This window comes from Xenopus tropicalis, chromosome 6 (genome assembly GCF_000004195.4).
Source record: "Xenopus tropicalis strain Nigerian chromosome 6, UCB_Xtro_10.0, whole genome shotgun sequence".
Taxonomy (NCBI): domain Eukaryota; kingdom Metazoa; phylum Chordata; class Amphibia; order Anura; family Pipidae; genus Xenopus; species Xenopus tropicalis.
The window spans coordinates 140,377,315-140,392,244 of NC_030682.2; the positions used below are offsets into that span (position 1 = coordinate 140,377,315).

At 45.1% G+C, this 14,930-nt stretch overlaps 1 protein-coding gene across 1 annotated transcript; it reads right to left on the bottom strand.

Moving 5' to 3' along the window:
* Nucleotides 1-1,798: 1,798 nt before the first annotated feature.
* rnf139 (ring finger protein 139) lies at nt 1,799-9,518 on the bottom strand. The gene is made up of 2 exons (NM_001001242.2): nt 9,291-9,518; nt 1,799-3,871 (listed from the first exon to the last, which is right to left on the bottom strand). Exons 1-2 carry the CDS (start codon nt 9,451-9,453, stop codon nt 2,043-2,045), a joined length of 1,992 nt encoding a protein of 663 aa, NP_001001242.1. The 5' UTR covers nt 9,454-9,518; the 3' UTR covers nt 1,799-2,042.
* Between the last annotated feature and the right edge of the window lie 5,412 nt (nt 9,519-14,930).

Genomic DNA, 14,930 nt, shown 5'->3' on the forward strand with positions numbered 1-14,930 from the left:
ACATTTACACTCCTGGTCTCTTAAAAATGGAGGAGCAACATGGGAAAATAACTCAGAATGCTTTGTATTTGCCCGTAACTCCCAGTGCCTACAGATACAACTCCCTTTACCCCCTTAATTCCAAGCAGTTCCACCTACCTCAGAATGTGGCATTACTGCATACAGGTGGGCAGCTCGTGGGATACACGCCATTCAGGCTGTGCCAGCCAGGGAGCACCGGGGCAATTCAGGGCCTGCTTTTAGCACACGACAAGGTTTAATTTCAATGTATTATTTGTTACTCAGTAAAATAAGAGAATTGGTGAAGAGCCCAAGGGGCCCCTGCACTAAGGAACCCCTGACGATGTCTGTCATTATCAGGATCTATTTGATTTAATCATTTACTACTTCACATAACCAAACTATGATTTTTTTAAACAGTATCCAATAACACGTAGGGTTTGTCTTTTGACAATTAAACACTTTCCAGGGAAAGAGAAGAGCTACTATTAATAAACACTAGGTGGCGGTATAGCTTTTAAGTCTATGGGGAGGAGAGTAATATGGAACTCACCCTCAGACATAAATGCAAATAAGCACATAATAAGCTATACTTATTTACCTAGGGAAATTATACAGCACATAAGCCAGAGATGTTTATGGATGTGGTTATTTCGCTGCTTGGAGTTGGCTGAACATTAATCAGTAGGTGCTTAGAGCAGCTCAGTAGGATATACAGCTGGACTTCAGCCTTCAGTGTGCAGGGACATCACATAATAATCAACTGTATTTCTGCAGGTAGTGACACATGGAAAAACACCGCTCTCCTTTCCCAAGAGTCGGCCTATGGCCATAAAGCATCTAGTCTCCACCCCCATCCTAATGTTGGCACTTTGTGCAGGAAAGGAAGCGGCACTGAGAGAGGGCCAACACGTGCACTAGTATAGGTTTCAGCACACGGTATGACTAATGTGCACAACTGTAACATTTATATATAGTTATTAAGTGTAAGATTTAGCACCACTCTCCCGGCGCAAGATGGCATAATAAGCTCTGTAGAAGCCAAATACAGTTCTGCTTGACTGTATGGGCTCTAATTCATAGTAAGGAGAGAAACTAGTCTCTTCAGCAACTCACAGTAAATCTATGGAAGTTCCTGTAAAAAAAAATAAAAGGAACGTCTGATAAGGGCACAAAAATGCCTAAAAAGGCTATAAATTCTACATTTCATATACTGAACTTACTGTACCAGGCCAGGGGTTCAGCAGCCCTATAGCTGTAATGATCCATATCCACAGGAGCATCCCATCTGTGTCAGTGACACTGCACATGCTCAGTATGCTATTGGCTTAGGGATCATCATAAACCAAGCAGGAAGTTCCTCAGTCACAGAAGCTTATGGTATAGGTTTCTGCAGACTGCACTGGCTTCTAAGTGATGTGAATATAAACAATATAGCCTTGTACTGGGAATTTTTTATATTCTGTATATTGTGAGTGGGTCCCTAAGCTCAGCTAAGTGACAGCAGCACAGAGCAGAGTGCTGGGAATCAGCAGAAAAGAATATGGGGGGCTACTGGGACATCTTCAGGGGCACAGACCTTCCCAGCTAAAGGGCTGTGGTCACCCCAGGCTAATAAAGAAGCCAAACCCATAATATGTGGCATCTCTAGCCTTCTGGAAATGTAGGGCTAATGGACATTTATGTTTGGGTGCATTTTGAGATGAAATAATGCATCACCCTATATGAACTAATTATGTACCCCTGTCTAGGAAATAACTATCATATTCTGCCCAGCAACTGCTCTTCAACAAAGTAATGCAAATTCAAAGTTTTATTCCATGTACAAGAATGTACACATTTAATTAGGTCACAACAGAGACCAAAAGGAATATTTACAGTAGCACTTAACAAGAACTATCCATCCAGACCTGGCCTCGAGATTCTGATTTTGTGCTTTCGGATGTAGAAAAAAAAAAAAAGAAAAAAATTCTCTGATCTGGATTTCAAACACCTTAATGATTTAGACACACAAAGGCAAAAAAAACGCAATTAAATAATGCTTATTCCCCAAGAGAGTCTGTATCGTCGCTGACGTGTTCCTCAGAAGTGGAGTTGTGCGGTTCTGTCGTCCATTCCTCGTCGTCGCACTCCACGCTGTCGTCTTCGCTGAGGTTTTGCTCCTCGAGTTCCTGATCCGCCTCCCGATCAGCGTCGGGTTGCGCGGGTTCCTCGTTGGGCGCCACAAAACCATTATTGTTGGATACAGAGGCGTTCTCTTTTGAATCATCGTCGATATATACTTTCTGATGGCACATAGGACAAGTGTCTTGTATGTACAACCACTTGCGAAGGCAAAGGGCATGAAAGTAATGGTGGCATGGGGTAATACGGGCAGAGGTGTGGAACTCTTGGTAGCAGATCGCACACACGTCGTCTATCTCTCGTGATTCCGAACCCTTGACTTCTGGAAGCGAGTTTATTTTTTTCACAGCTTTCCTCCGGTTCATGAAGGTCTTCCACCCGTTCTTGGCTTGCAGGTAGATGTTGAAGTAAGCGTGCAGACACATCATGCATGCCCGGATCTTGCTGCCAGATTCAAACATCATCGTGTAGGCCCCATTTCCGAACATGATTACTCCGAAGATGAATTCGATAATACTACCAGTTGAGCGCACGTAGTAGACGTAGTCGTCGAGCTTTTCCCACAGCACGCTGTAGTAACCGTCAATCATAAACAGTGTGTAGACTGTCAGAGAAACAATGACTTTCAAGCAAAGCTCTACGCAGAATGCCGTGACGGCAAACAGCCATGTGTTAAGTGCATAGTAGTGCCACAGCACACAACTGAGCAGAACTGGAAGAACAAAAAGGCAAACAGAAACCAGCAATACTGGAAGGTGCCTGCGGTACGATGACACATGGGAGGCACTAAGTGACATTAGCACGGGGTCAGTCATTCCGTGGATGAAATGCAAGACTGCTGTTAACAAAAGGCACATGTTTCGACAAAGGCGGACAAGTCGTTCCTCCGGTTTCAACCCACTCAGTCCAGTTTGGAGAGCCAATATGAAGAACAGCACTGGTGCCACAAAGCCGAGCCGCTTATCCTCTTCCTCCGTCGACCCGATGAAGGCTAGAATTCCCAGGCCCAAGTAATGGGCAATTGACGAGATCACCGCGCTCATTCCCAATACTGTTAGGGTGGAATCGCAGCCATTGATAATTAGGTTGCACACAAGTTCCGAAAGGTCATTCCAAGGTATAAAGTAAGAAACCTCTCCCGCGTCGCTGCTCGACTCTCTGACCACGTAGAATAAGAACACGGCTTGGGTCGCTAAGCGCGTCAGCCAGAAAACGCGCAGCACGTCTGGGAAGTGAATCTTTTTCCAAGCATCCTCAACCATGAGCTGTATTCCATACACTTGGTACATGTGCTTGAGGAGGAGCACGGTATATTTCGTTGAGTAGTAGAACCATCTGAAGCGGAAAGCCAAGCAAGCTACAGTGTAGAGTATGAGAACGAGGGCAGAAATGAAAACCAAAATTTGTTGCACGCCGAGTGGAAGTTCTATTATAAAGCCAACTGTGGGGATCAGCAGGTCAAGTATTATTAGCTGGGAGTAGGACTGGACCTGGAGTAACGTGATGAAACCAATGCCAAAAATAAGTTGTAATACAATAAGCGTCATCCATAGGGAAGGTCCGTTGGAAGGAAGAAATTCAAGCCCCAAAGCCGCGGAGTAGGAGGCACGGGAAAAGTTCAAGTGCAAGGTGGCATAGTAACTGACCAACACTGAAGTTGCAGCCAGCGCTAGGGCCGCCGTGATCATGTAGAACTTGAAAAGTGCTCTGCGAGACAACACCAGCACAACAATGGATGCCACAACACCTAGAAAATACAATAAAGAAGGGGTCAGTGGTGAGAATCGTAATAGGTTTCTCTAGCAAGGGTCAGCGTAGCAACAAGGCACAGACCAACATGGATCTTAAGCTGAGGGGATGCAGACTGGGAAATTCTATTAAAAAGGCTCCATTTAGGCAACACACTAGCAGAGACCGCTGGGTCTATAATCATTATGAGCTGCAGTGGAACGTGTTAGCGTTGTACAACAGGGAAAAATAAGAACTTCCTGGTTGTTAGGGGGTCACTGACCCTGGCAAACTGAGTAACAAGTAATAAGAAGCAAAGCAGTAGATATTGTACATAAAAAATGAAGACCAATTGAAAAGCCGATTAGATAAACTCTTTAAACTTCATTTATAGGGGAACTTCCCCTTTACCTATCAAGCATTACCAAGAACCAGCAAATGAGATTCCCGCAGCTTTGGAAATATCCAATAACGCCAATGTTTGCTTGACTTGCTGACGCTCAGTTTCACCACAAAGCTCTGTGAAATCTGATTATTGCATTTCAGCAATTTCAATGAAACAATCGAGCCAAAGGGTAACTATATCCCCTGTTCCAAGATGGCCGACGGGCAACCCTTCATTACAGAAACGCTGGAAAGTAATCGTGCCAGTAACAGATCCGCTAGCCCTGATTTGCACAGCGGCGCCTCGGCTTACCCACAGCCCCACACATTCTCTGTATAATACAGCTATGGGATCCCTCACCCAGCCCTGGGCAGCAGGGGGGGGGGGGCAACTCTCATTAGGTTTTAAGCCAATAAAAATGATTTTCTTTGCTCTGTAATAAAACAGGACCCTGTACTTCATCCTGACAAAGCTGAAGGAACCTATACTGATGGCTAAGCAATTACTATTAGGTATATTTCATATTTAAATGATATTTATTGGGCTTAAGGTCTGTTGATCCAAATTACAGAACGGATCCCATAGCAGTAATTCAGGCATCAATAACAAGGAACAAATTGTACTTGTTTTTTTGTGGCTCCAACCTTTGAATCAATATAACAAATCCCCCAGCTATATGTCAGTTTGCTTCTAAAGGACAAGTAACATCAAAAAATTAACATTACAATATAATGTACTGTTCTTTGCACTGTTAAGGGTGAAGACACACAGAGCTACTAGTAGCAGCTACTTGTCGTGGCTACTAAAATAGACAATGCTGATGATTTACTGATAACTGTCTCTACATGTGTTTTAGCAGAAGCAATTCTCAGTATTGTATATAGCAGGGGATTTTCTGGAATTTAGTAGCCGTGAAAAAGTAGCTGCTACTAGTTGCTCAGTGTGTCTTCACCCTTAGGGCCGTGACACACGGGGAGATTAGTCGCAACTAACCTCCCCACAATGCCATCCCAGCGGGTAGAATGTAAATCGCCTGTGGGATGGCATACGCAGTGCCGCGATTGGCCGAAGTCTCCTTGAGAAAGTCTACTATAGTTTATATAAATCAGCTGCTGTGTAGCCAGGGGGGACAGACCATTTTTTGGTGTTACTTCTCCTTTAAACAGTAAGATGCCGCTCTGCTACCAATCAAAAGTTAGTAGATGAGTGGAAGCCAATGAGGTGATTCCTGTAATGACTGACTGATTACAATGAGGGTTGAATCCTTGCATCACTGTAATCAGTAACCCATTAACTGCCTCACATTCTTTCTACCATTTTCTCTTAAGGGAAAAAGCGCAACATACTCAGATTTCTGACTCATGAACATCTCACTGGGAAGAGGGCTGGCCTTAAAGAAGATTTCTATGAAATGGGTGTTAGTGAGGCGGGACTGTGGTGCAGCACACCCCTATCTAGGCACCAACACCTACTGGAAGGAACACACCCCGGCAGCCAGGAGTCCATGGTGGCAATAGCACGCTAGGAATGCACTGAATGTGCGTTAGTCACACTATTGTGTGTGCGACTTCTAGGAATGTGCTGCAGGAAGGCATGGGCAAACTGGGGCAAACTAGATGCAGATGAACTTTGCCTCTCACCGCGTTGCACCTGTAGGGCCCCGGGTTAATTGGGTTTAAATATACATTTCCAGGCAACTCCAGGAAGGTTCCTGATGCTCTCGGCTATACACCCATAAGCAAATGTCTCATCTAAAGGGACACAGTGTATAAAAATAAGAATATGCCACTGCATTATGCACTTTTAAATATAAAAGGAATGTGATTTAAAAAGTTGCTTTAGCTGATTTGTTGTGTAAATAAAAAAAAACAAAAAAAACCCCTAGTCCCGCCCATCTGTTCCACTTCCTGCAGCTGGGCTGACCCAATAGGGAACTGACACCTATCTTTGCTTGTGTGATTGCAGGGCTGTGATTGGCTCTCTCCTACAGTGCTTCTGGCAGGGTCCGTTAGTACAAGCCCACCTCTCATTTGAAACATGGACAGGAACCATAGCAGATCTATAGGGAGCTCCTATTAAGGGGCTATTTTTATGAATAATAGTCATTTTTAGTCCAAAGTGAAACCAACATTATATATTGTTCCATTATTGCCTATGAGATGGGGGGTGGGTGATATCCTTGGGGACTTTTATATGAATTAGGGTTGTGCAGCCCGTGTCTCCCAGCTTCTGAATTTATAGGCGCACCCCTGTCACTCCCCGCCCCTTTTGTGATCTCATTATGGGGCGGGGCATGTATGGGACATGCCTCTTATACTGTGAGTGACAGTAGCACACAGAGCTGTGTCACAGCGACCCCCCTAGACTGCCACGTGCAATGAAACATGTCGCTTCCCCTGACAAGCGCAAACACGAGAGCCCCTCAAATCATTCCCAATTAAGCCAATGGGGGAGCAGTTGCTTCAGGCGTATGGCAGTTAGTTTTTTGGGCTGATCAATAAAAAAAACCATTACTCTTAAATGTCAATTTACAGAATATTTTTTGTAACTTTGCCCGACTGCCAAAGCAAACTCCCCCGCCCAGACTGGCGAAGCTCCCGCTAGCAGAACCCCGGGTCTGGCAGCTGCCTGTGGGCTGGGCACACAAAGCCGAATATGTTCGGTTGTTATGCACTTATACAGGTTTAATCACAATACCAGCCGGTCAGGCTCTTACAGCCAGTTTCACCAATACTTTCCAATCAGGGCGACAGAGTTCCAGCCCCAGTCTGACCCAACTCCAGCTCATCCCATGTCTATTGGCCACACAGGCTGCTTTACCCCAAATGCCTCTCTGCCCTTAACCGAGAGCTTGAATATTAACCAGCCATGAATACACCAAGCACTAACCATATAATTACAAGGTTAATTAATACAAACATCACATATAAAGGAACAGATGCCAATACCAAGTTTAGTGGGGTGTCAGTTCCATTTAAAGAAGCCGCAGCAATCCCAGCACTGTCACTGCACAAGCCCAGGGGAATAATAACTGCACATAGGGCAGGTCTAGCAGGGACAGGGATAATAGGGATAAATGGCTGGTATGGATTGCACAAAGCAGCCTGGCAGCCCTCCAGCTGTGACTAGTCAGTCCTGGTGTTATACAGCGCTCCCTCCCCAATGGTACTGGGGCCAGACAAGAGGTCAGTTAGTTGGAGATTTGGGGGAGAATGTCTCACTGTACTTACAGAAGCCCAAAATGGAGGTTAATTAAAGTGATATTTAAAGGAACAGTAACTCCAAAAATTGAAAGAGCTTTAAAGTAATACAAATATAATGCACTGTTGCCCTGCACTGGTAAAACTGGTGTGTTTGCTACAGTAACACTACTATAATTTATATAATAAGCTGCTGTGTAGCCATGGGGGCAGCCATTCAAGCTGGAAAAAAGGAGAAAAGGCACAGGTTACATAGCAGATAACAGATAAGTTCTGTAGAATACAATAATGTTTTATCTGTTATCTGCTATGTGCCTGTGCCTTTTCTCCTTTGAATGGCTGCCTCCATGGCTACACAGCAGCTTATTTATATAAATTATAGTAGACTTTCTGAAGTAAACACACAACTTTTACAAGTGCAGGGCAGCAGCACATTATATTTTAGTTACTTTTATACACTTTCATTTTTTGGTGTTACTGTTCCTTTAAGGCCACCTATTCTAGTTATCCTTGCAGCTGTTGATAAATAGCTGATAGTGTTGAAATTTATTTTATCTGTAACTACTAAAGGTCCCCATACATTGGCACCTACGGGTGGGCGATATCGGGAGAATCCAGGATAATTCGATCGTTGGCCCTGGGGCCAAATGATCGAATTATAATGACGGGCATAGGTAAAGATGGCCCGGGGACCGCATCAACGAGCCCATTCGGTCCCCGATCCGACTAGATTTTCTAACCTGCCCGATCGAGATCTGCACGATTTCAGGCCAGATATCGGTCAGGCAGCCCCGTCGGTAGTGCCCATACACGGGCCGATTAGCTGCCGAATCGGTCCAAGGGACCCATATCGGCAGCTAGAATCGGCCCGTGTATGGTGACCTTTAAGAAGGCCCCTAAAAACAAATGTTGTACATCAATGGGGGGATTAATCTAAGGGCTGTGGCACAGGGGAGATTAGTCGCCTGCAACAAATCTCCCCAGAATGCCATCCCACTGGCTAGACTGTAAATCACAGGTGGGATGGCTTACGCGTCGCCGCGATTTGCCAAAGTTGCCTCAATCGCCGCATATGCCATCCCACCGGTGATTTACAGTCTAGCCAGAGGGATGGCATTTCAGGGAGATTAATCTCGCCGTCTGCCACAGCCCTAAAGAGTCAGACAGCTGATTAAGGACTCAGCCAAAGCTAAGGGTGAAGACACACAGAGCTACTTAGTAGCAGCTACTTGTTATGGCTACCAAGCACCAGAAAATCCCACAGATTACTAGATACGGAGAATTGCCTCTGCTAAAACACACGTAGAGACAGTTATCAGTAAATGATCAGCATTGTCTGTTTTAGTAGCTGCTACTAGTAGCTCCGTGTGTCTTCACCCTAAGGAGAGAGTGTAGTGAAACAGGGAGAAACCAATACAGGGCTGGGGGGGGGCAGACTGTAGCAGACGGGGGTGCAGAACTAGCAAAGCTTTAGAATCTGTATAAAAAGCAGATATTTATTGCACAGTGTAACTACATGGTAGGGTAACAATGTATATCAAGCCGCACAAACTAAAGCTCTTCTGTCATTGAACTACAACTCCCACTTACAGCCTGTGGGGTGCAGGGAGATTGTAGCTGATCAATGGCGGCTCGGCCGATGTATAAAGGGCAGCCCATCAGACTCGGATATATAACCTCTCAGAATAACAATCAGGAGGCTAATGGGAACATGTAGAACACACAGGCCCCTATGTATAGCCGGCAGGGGGAAGGTACCGTATGGCACTGGCCGGCACACAGGGAACAAGGCAGTAGCCAGACAGGCTAGTAGTCACAAGGCTAACCCTACTGTGCAGGCCCGGAGTCCTTACCCAGCAGTCTGAGCGCCAGCTGCAGCAGCAGTGACAGGAAGCCGGCAGAGGCATCGTGGGGCAAGTTCAGGATGGCGTCCGTGATAAAGAGAGAGGGAACCCGCAAGGCCACATCCAGCACGGCCCGTACCCGCTGCCCGACCACCACCGGAGGGGACTCCATGGGCTCCGCCGCCCCCTCGGGCTATTTCCCTCCGGAATCCAATTGCCCCCTCATCTCCTTCCGCGGCCGACTCTCACACAACAGGAGGGCGGCTGCGTCACGGCACCATTGCTGCATCCGGTGACGTCCAACTCAGGGCGGAAGCGAGTCCTTGGAGGGAATGCGCCTGCGCAAAACTTTCAATTCTGCTTCCGCTGACCTGTCTATCGTCGCCACAGTGAATTATACATTTACAGCAGGGTTGGCGGGTTTTCCGGCAAATTGGGCTACTAATTTAAAGCCCTGGTGGGTTTCCAAAGTAAAAACCCGCCAAGGTAAAGTTTTGGGCTATTTTTTGGAGCCTTGGCAGATTTGTAGTTTGGAAATTAGCCAAAGATTTTTTCTTCTAGTGTGTCTGTTCCACTGCATGCTGGGTAATGTAGTTTGTTTCCAACTATTAGCCTACAGGTAAGATTAATATAAAACTACAATACCCAGCATGCAATTGGACAGTATAGACAGAGGCTCCTTTTTGCTCAACCTGTCTGTTCTGCTCCCTGCTCTATAGGGTATGTGATTGTACTGTTACTTTCTACTGGGATGTGGGGCAGTTCTACCCCCTGCTCCCTGCTCTATAGGGTATGTGATTGTATTGTTACTTTCTACTGGGATGTGGGGCAGTTCTACCCCCTGCTCCCTGCTCTATAGGGTATGTGATTGTACTGTTACTTTCTACTGGGATGTGGGGCAGTTCTACCCCCTGCTCCCTGCTCTATAGGGTATGTGATTGTACTGTTACTTTCTACTGGGATGTGGGGGCAGTTCTACCCCCTGCTCCCTGCTCTATAGGGTATGTGATTGTACTGTTACTTTCTACTGGGATGTGGGGCAGTTCTACCCCCTGCTCCCTGCTCTATAGGGTATGTGATTGTACTGTTACTTTCTACTGGGATGTGGGGCAGTTCTACCCCTGCTCCCTGCTCTATAGGGTATGTGATTGTACTGTTACTTTCTACTGGGATGTGGGGCAGTTCTACCCCCTGCTCCCTGCTCTATAGGGTATGTGATTGTACTGTTACTTTCTACTGGGATGTGGGGCAGTTCTACCCCCTGCTCCTGCTCTATAGGGTATGTGATTGTACCATTACTTTCTACTGGGATGTGGGCAGTTCTACCCCCTGCTCTATAGGGTATGTGATTGTATTGTTACTTTCTACTGGGATGTGGGGCAGTTCTACCCCCTGCTCCCTGCTCTATAGGGTATGTGATTGTACTGTTACTTTCTACTGGGATGTGGGGCAGTTCTACCCCCTGCTCTATAGGGTATGTGATTGTACTGTTACTTTCTACTGGGATGTGGGGCAGTTCTACCCCCTGCTCTATAGGGTATGTGATTGTACTGTTACTTTCTACTGGGATGTGGGGCAGTCCTACCCCCTGCTCCCTGCTCTATAGGGTATGTGATTGTACTGTTACTTTCTACTGGGATGTGGGGCAGTTCTACCCCCTGCTCCCTGCTCTATAGGGTATGTGATTGTACCATTACTTTCTACTGGGATGTGGGGCAGTTCTACCCCCTGCTCTATAGGGTATGTGATTGTATTGTTACTTTCTACTGGGATGTGGGGCAGTTCTACCCCCCTGCTCTATAGGGTATGTGATTGTACTGTTACTTTCTACTGGGATGTGGGGCAGTTCTACCCCCTGCTCCCTGCTCTATAGGGTATGTGACTGTACTGTTACTTTCTACTGGGATGTGGGGGCAGTTCTACCCCCTGCTCTATAGGGTATGTGATTGTACTGTTACTTTCTACTGGGATGTGGGGCAGTTCTACCCCCTGCTCCCTGCTCTATAGGGTATGTGATTGTACTGTTACTTTCTACTGGGATGTGGGGGCAGTTCTACCCCCTGCTCTATAGGGTATGTGATTGTACTGTTACTTTCTACTGGGATGTGGGGCAGTTCTACCCCCTGCTCCCTGCTCTATAGGGTATGTGATTGTACTGTTACTTTCTACTGGGATGTGGGGGCAGTTCTGCAGTTGATCCTTAAGCTATATCTCTCAGGATATCTTGGGGCTGCTGAGAGTTGTAGTTCAACACACCCATATGTATATCATGTCTGGGGTAAATGCAACATTCTGAATCCATTTCTGTAGTGACTTCCCAGCTGGACTGGGCACAGAGGGAATTATCAGCCATCCCAGTAACTGGAGAGGGGGCACAGGGGATGGATAATGATTATACACTTTAAAAGGCAGGTTTTCCCATATATACTTTTATTTTTTTTAGATTTTTTTTCATTGCACATATTGGACTATTTTTGGGCTACTTTCAAAATGGCTTTTGGCTAGTTTTAGGCTGGTTTTAGAACTGACTTTGGCTAGTTTGGCAAAATAAATCTGGCAACTCTGAGTAGGACAGTGAATTATACATTTACAGGAAAGCGCTGATCATTGCCTGTGAATCTTTAACTCTGCCCTGGGCCTCAGCAGGGATTGGCCGACCAGCCAGTGAAACACCAAGGCTGGGGGAAGCATAGCATACGTGCTGCCATTTCCCTTACAAGTGTATTACATTAGTATATTTATTAGTGAAGAAACTATTTTCACGCTAGGAAATTTGATGCACTATGTTATGTAAATATGGAAGCTTTCCCCAATACAAAACCTATAGGACTAAATCAATCATTTTACCCAGTTAGGTCATGAACCAAACACACACTTAAAGGGGAACTAATATAAACATTAACTATAAGCTTCATCATACTGAAATAAAAAATGTAATATGTTCAATTAAAAATTTTGAACTGTTTCTGAATTAATCAAGTTTCTCTTCCCCTCTCAGCATTTGTCTCCTTTCATTCTCTCTCCATGCAGGAGGTGGGAGTATGATTTCGAGTGACAGGTCTAAAACAGCCTTTGGTGGGGTGCTGCTTTTGCCTGGGTGTATTAGAGCGAACGCTTAAAATCAGCAGAAATCCTGTCTCTATATGCAGGATGTGTGCTACAGTCAGTTATTTTGTTAGATTTTGTTTGTACAGGAATCAGGCATTGGAGTGAGCACTAATACAATACCTACCCACAGTCCTGCATTACATGGACCAGTCCTGATTTGGGCTGCCCATCCACTGGTGTAACTATAGGGGCAGCAGACCCCACTGGGGGAGGGCAGGGGGGCCTGGACTGAAGTATCTGCTTCCTCTATAGATTGGAAGTAAATGAAAAAATTAGTTAAAAAAATCCCCCCTCCCAAGCCGCACTCTGCGGAAGGGGAGCAGGGACACGGGCTAAATAGTTGTTGCACTGAGCGGCTGTGCATCAGGCCCTCTGACTTGTTACACTGCTGTGCCCAGTCTGTTGGCCCACATAGTTGTAGAGATGTCCTGGGGCTGCCATTCCCTTACAGTGTGAGCAGCCCCCTGATCCTCTTTCAAGGGAACCTACTCTTGTCCATTATATCTGCAGTTTTATACCACCATTTTATCCCACTCATTGTTGCCATTATGCCCAACTTGCACCCAAAAGACACAACTCGAAGAGAATATGAGCAACATAAAGCAGTTTGTGCAATGCAGGTTATAAAAGGACATCTACTGAGACTGGAGGAAAGGAGATTTTACCATCATCATAACATGTTTTATACTGTAAGGACAGCCAGATTATGGAATTCCTTACTGAATGTAGTGATATTATGTATATTATGATTACAGTAGATCAGTGGTAGCAATCTTGGAAGCAATCTGACGGCTATTTTTAAATGATTTAATACTTAGCTACAACAGAAGCACACTGAAAAAATGAACACAGATTCAAACACACAATTATAAGCCAACAATATGTTGATGCATACCAATAATAGTAAATCCAAGCTTTATTCATTAACCATCACAATGCATGCAGAGGGTTGGACTTTGAAAGACATCAATGCACCAGGGGACTGGGTTATAGGTTGCTGACTGGGTTGGTTAATAGAGAACTCCGGCTTCCGAAACAAAATTTGTCACTATAATCTGTGCCTTTAAAATGTAGGAATAAATACCAAACTCACTCTCTTCTACAGCAAAAGACAATGCAGCAATGGAAAAAATAAATAAAAAAAACAGCAGTAAAATATTTAAGAGGTAGGCCTACTGTGTCTCTCTCACTAATGCCAAAGTAACATTACTGTGATTTTAGAAATATTATTATTTTTCCCACCTTGAGGCCTACCTATATTTATAATATGAGACCAACATTCTCTCCCGCATTTCCCCTTCCATCTTCTGGTCAATAACCAGCAGCATCTCACCGTATGTTACAGGTTATTTGAGATGATCCTAGATGATCCCAGATGATTCCTTCTATTACAAAGCTTTCTGAATGCTCATTTGTCACTGAAGATTAAGTCCCGGTAGAACAGCACAGGAACTGGATGGGCTGGAAGTTGATTCCTTTCAGTTTATCCAATCCCCATGCGGCTTAACTTTCTGTGACAGGACGGGTTCCGGCTAATCAAGTAAGTGCTGCACAGGCGAAAAGCCAAGACCCAAAACCTATAGGGCCTGGGACAAAAATACCCCCTGTAACTGCCTGATGGCAGCCCTCTATGCCCATGTCATGTCCATAATGTAATTATACGCCCACCCTTGCCCATGTGATGCCCAGAATGTAAGTATATACCCATTTCGAAAATGTAAGTATAGTCCCATGTCCTATCCATGTGATGCCCAGAATGTAAGTATATGCCACTCCCTGCCCATGTGATGCCCAGAATGCAAGTATACGCCCATGCCCTGCCCATGTGATGGCCAGAATGTAAATTCACACAATTTAGTTGTGCTGACACTAATTGCCCCAACCTTGGTAACTCGCGTGCAAGCTGCAGCAGTTCTACCTGAAGGGTACCAAACCATTTCTAGAAGCCAACAGAACACAAACCACTGAATTACTGTGGAAAATGCTGGTGTAAATAAAACCGTAAGTATACATTTTTTATATTCCCTTTGTATTTTACCATAAACAAAGGGGCTGTATATATAGAGCGTCTTTCTATTAGTGCTTATCTGTAGGTGAGGGCACAAGTTCCTCTGTTACAGACAATAAAGCCAAAAGTGGTTTCCACACATACAATTATCTTCCTCAGCATCCTATGATACGTGAGCCTGACCTGAGTCCGGGTTAGTAAGGCGGTCATTATAGGCGGTCATTATAGGCATTATAGGCCAGGGTCCTGGCTCAGGTCCCGCTTGCCAGGTTACCGGCCACAGAGGAGCTTGGCCACTTAATAACAAACACGATAGTCTGAATCACAGCCCATACAGAATCACATGTTTATATTGTGTTTTTTCTGTTATTTTCTATATTATTTTGTTGTCATCCCCCACATTTATGGCCAATAAAAACCAGAGCTTGAAGGGCCTGATAATAGACAATCTCTTTGAATCTGTTATTTCCCTCTACACACCTCCTGGTCATGGTTTCAGTCTGATCCTGAGCTCCATAATTGCAATCAGTCAG

What these genes read in the sequence shown, in the direction of transcription:
- rnf139 (NM_001001242.2), bottom strand. Translation starts at nt 9,453, where the DNA reads ATGGAGTCCCCTCCGGTGGTGGTCGGGCAGCGGGTACGGGCCGTGCTG. An exon ending in GCTGGCGCTCAGACTGCTGG is followed by an intron (nt 3,872 to 9,290) that starts GTAAGGACTCCG and finishes TGTATTTTCTAG; the next exon opens with GTGTTGTGGCATCCATTGTT.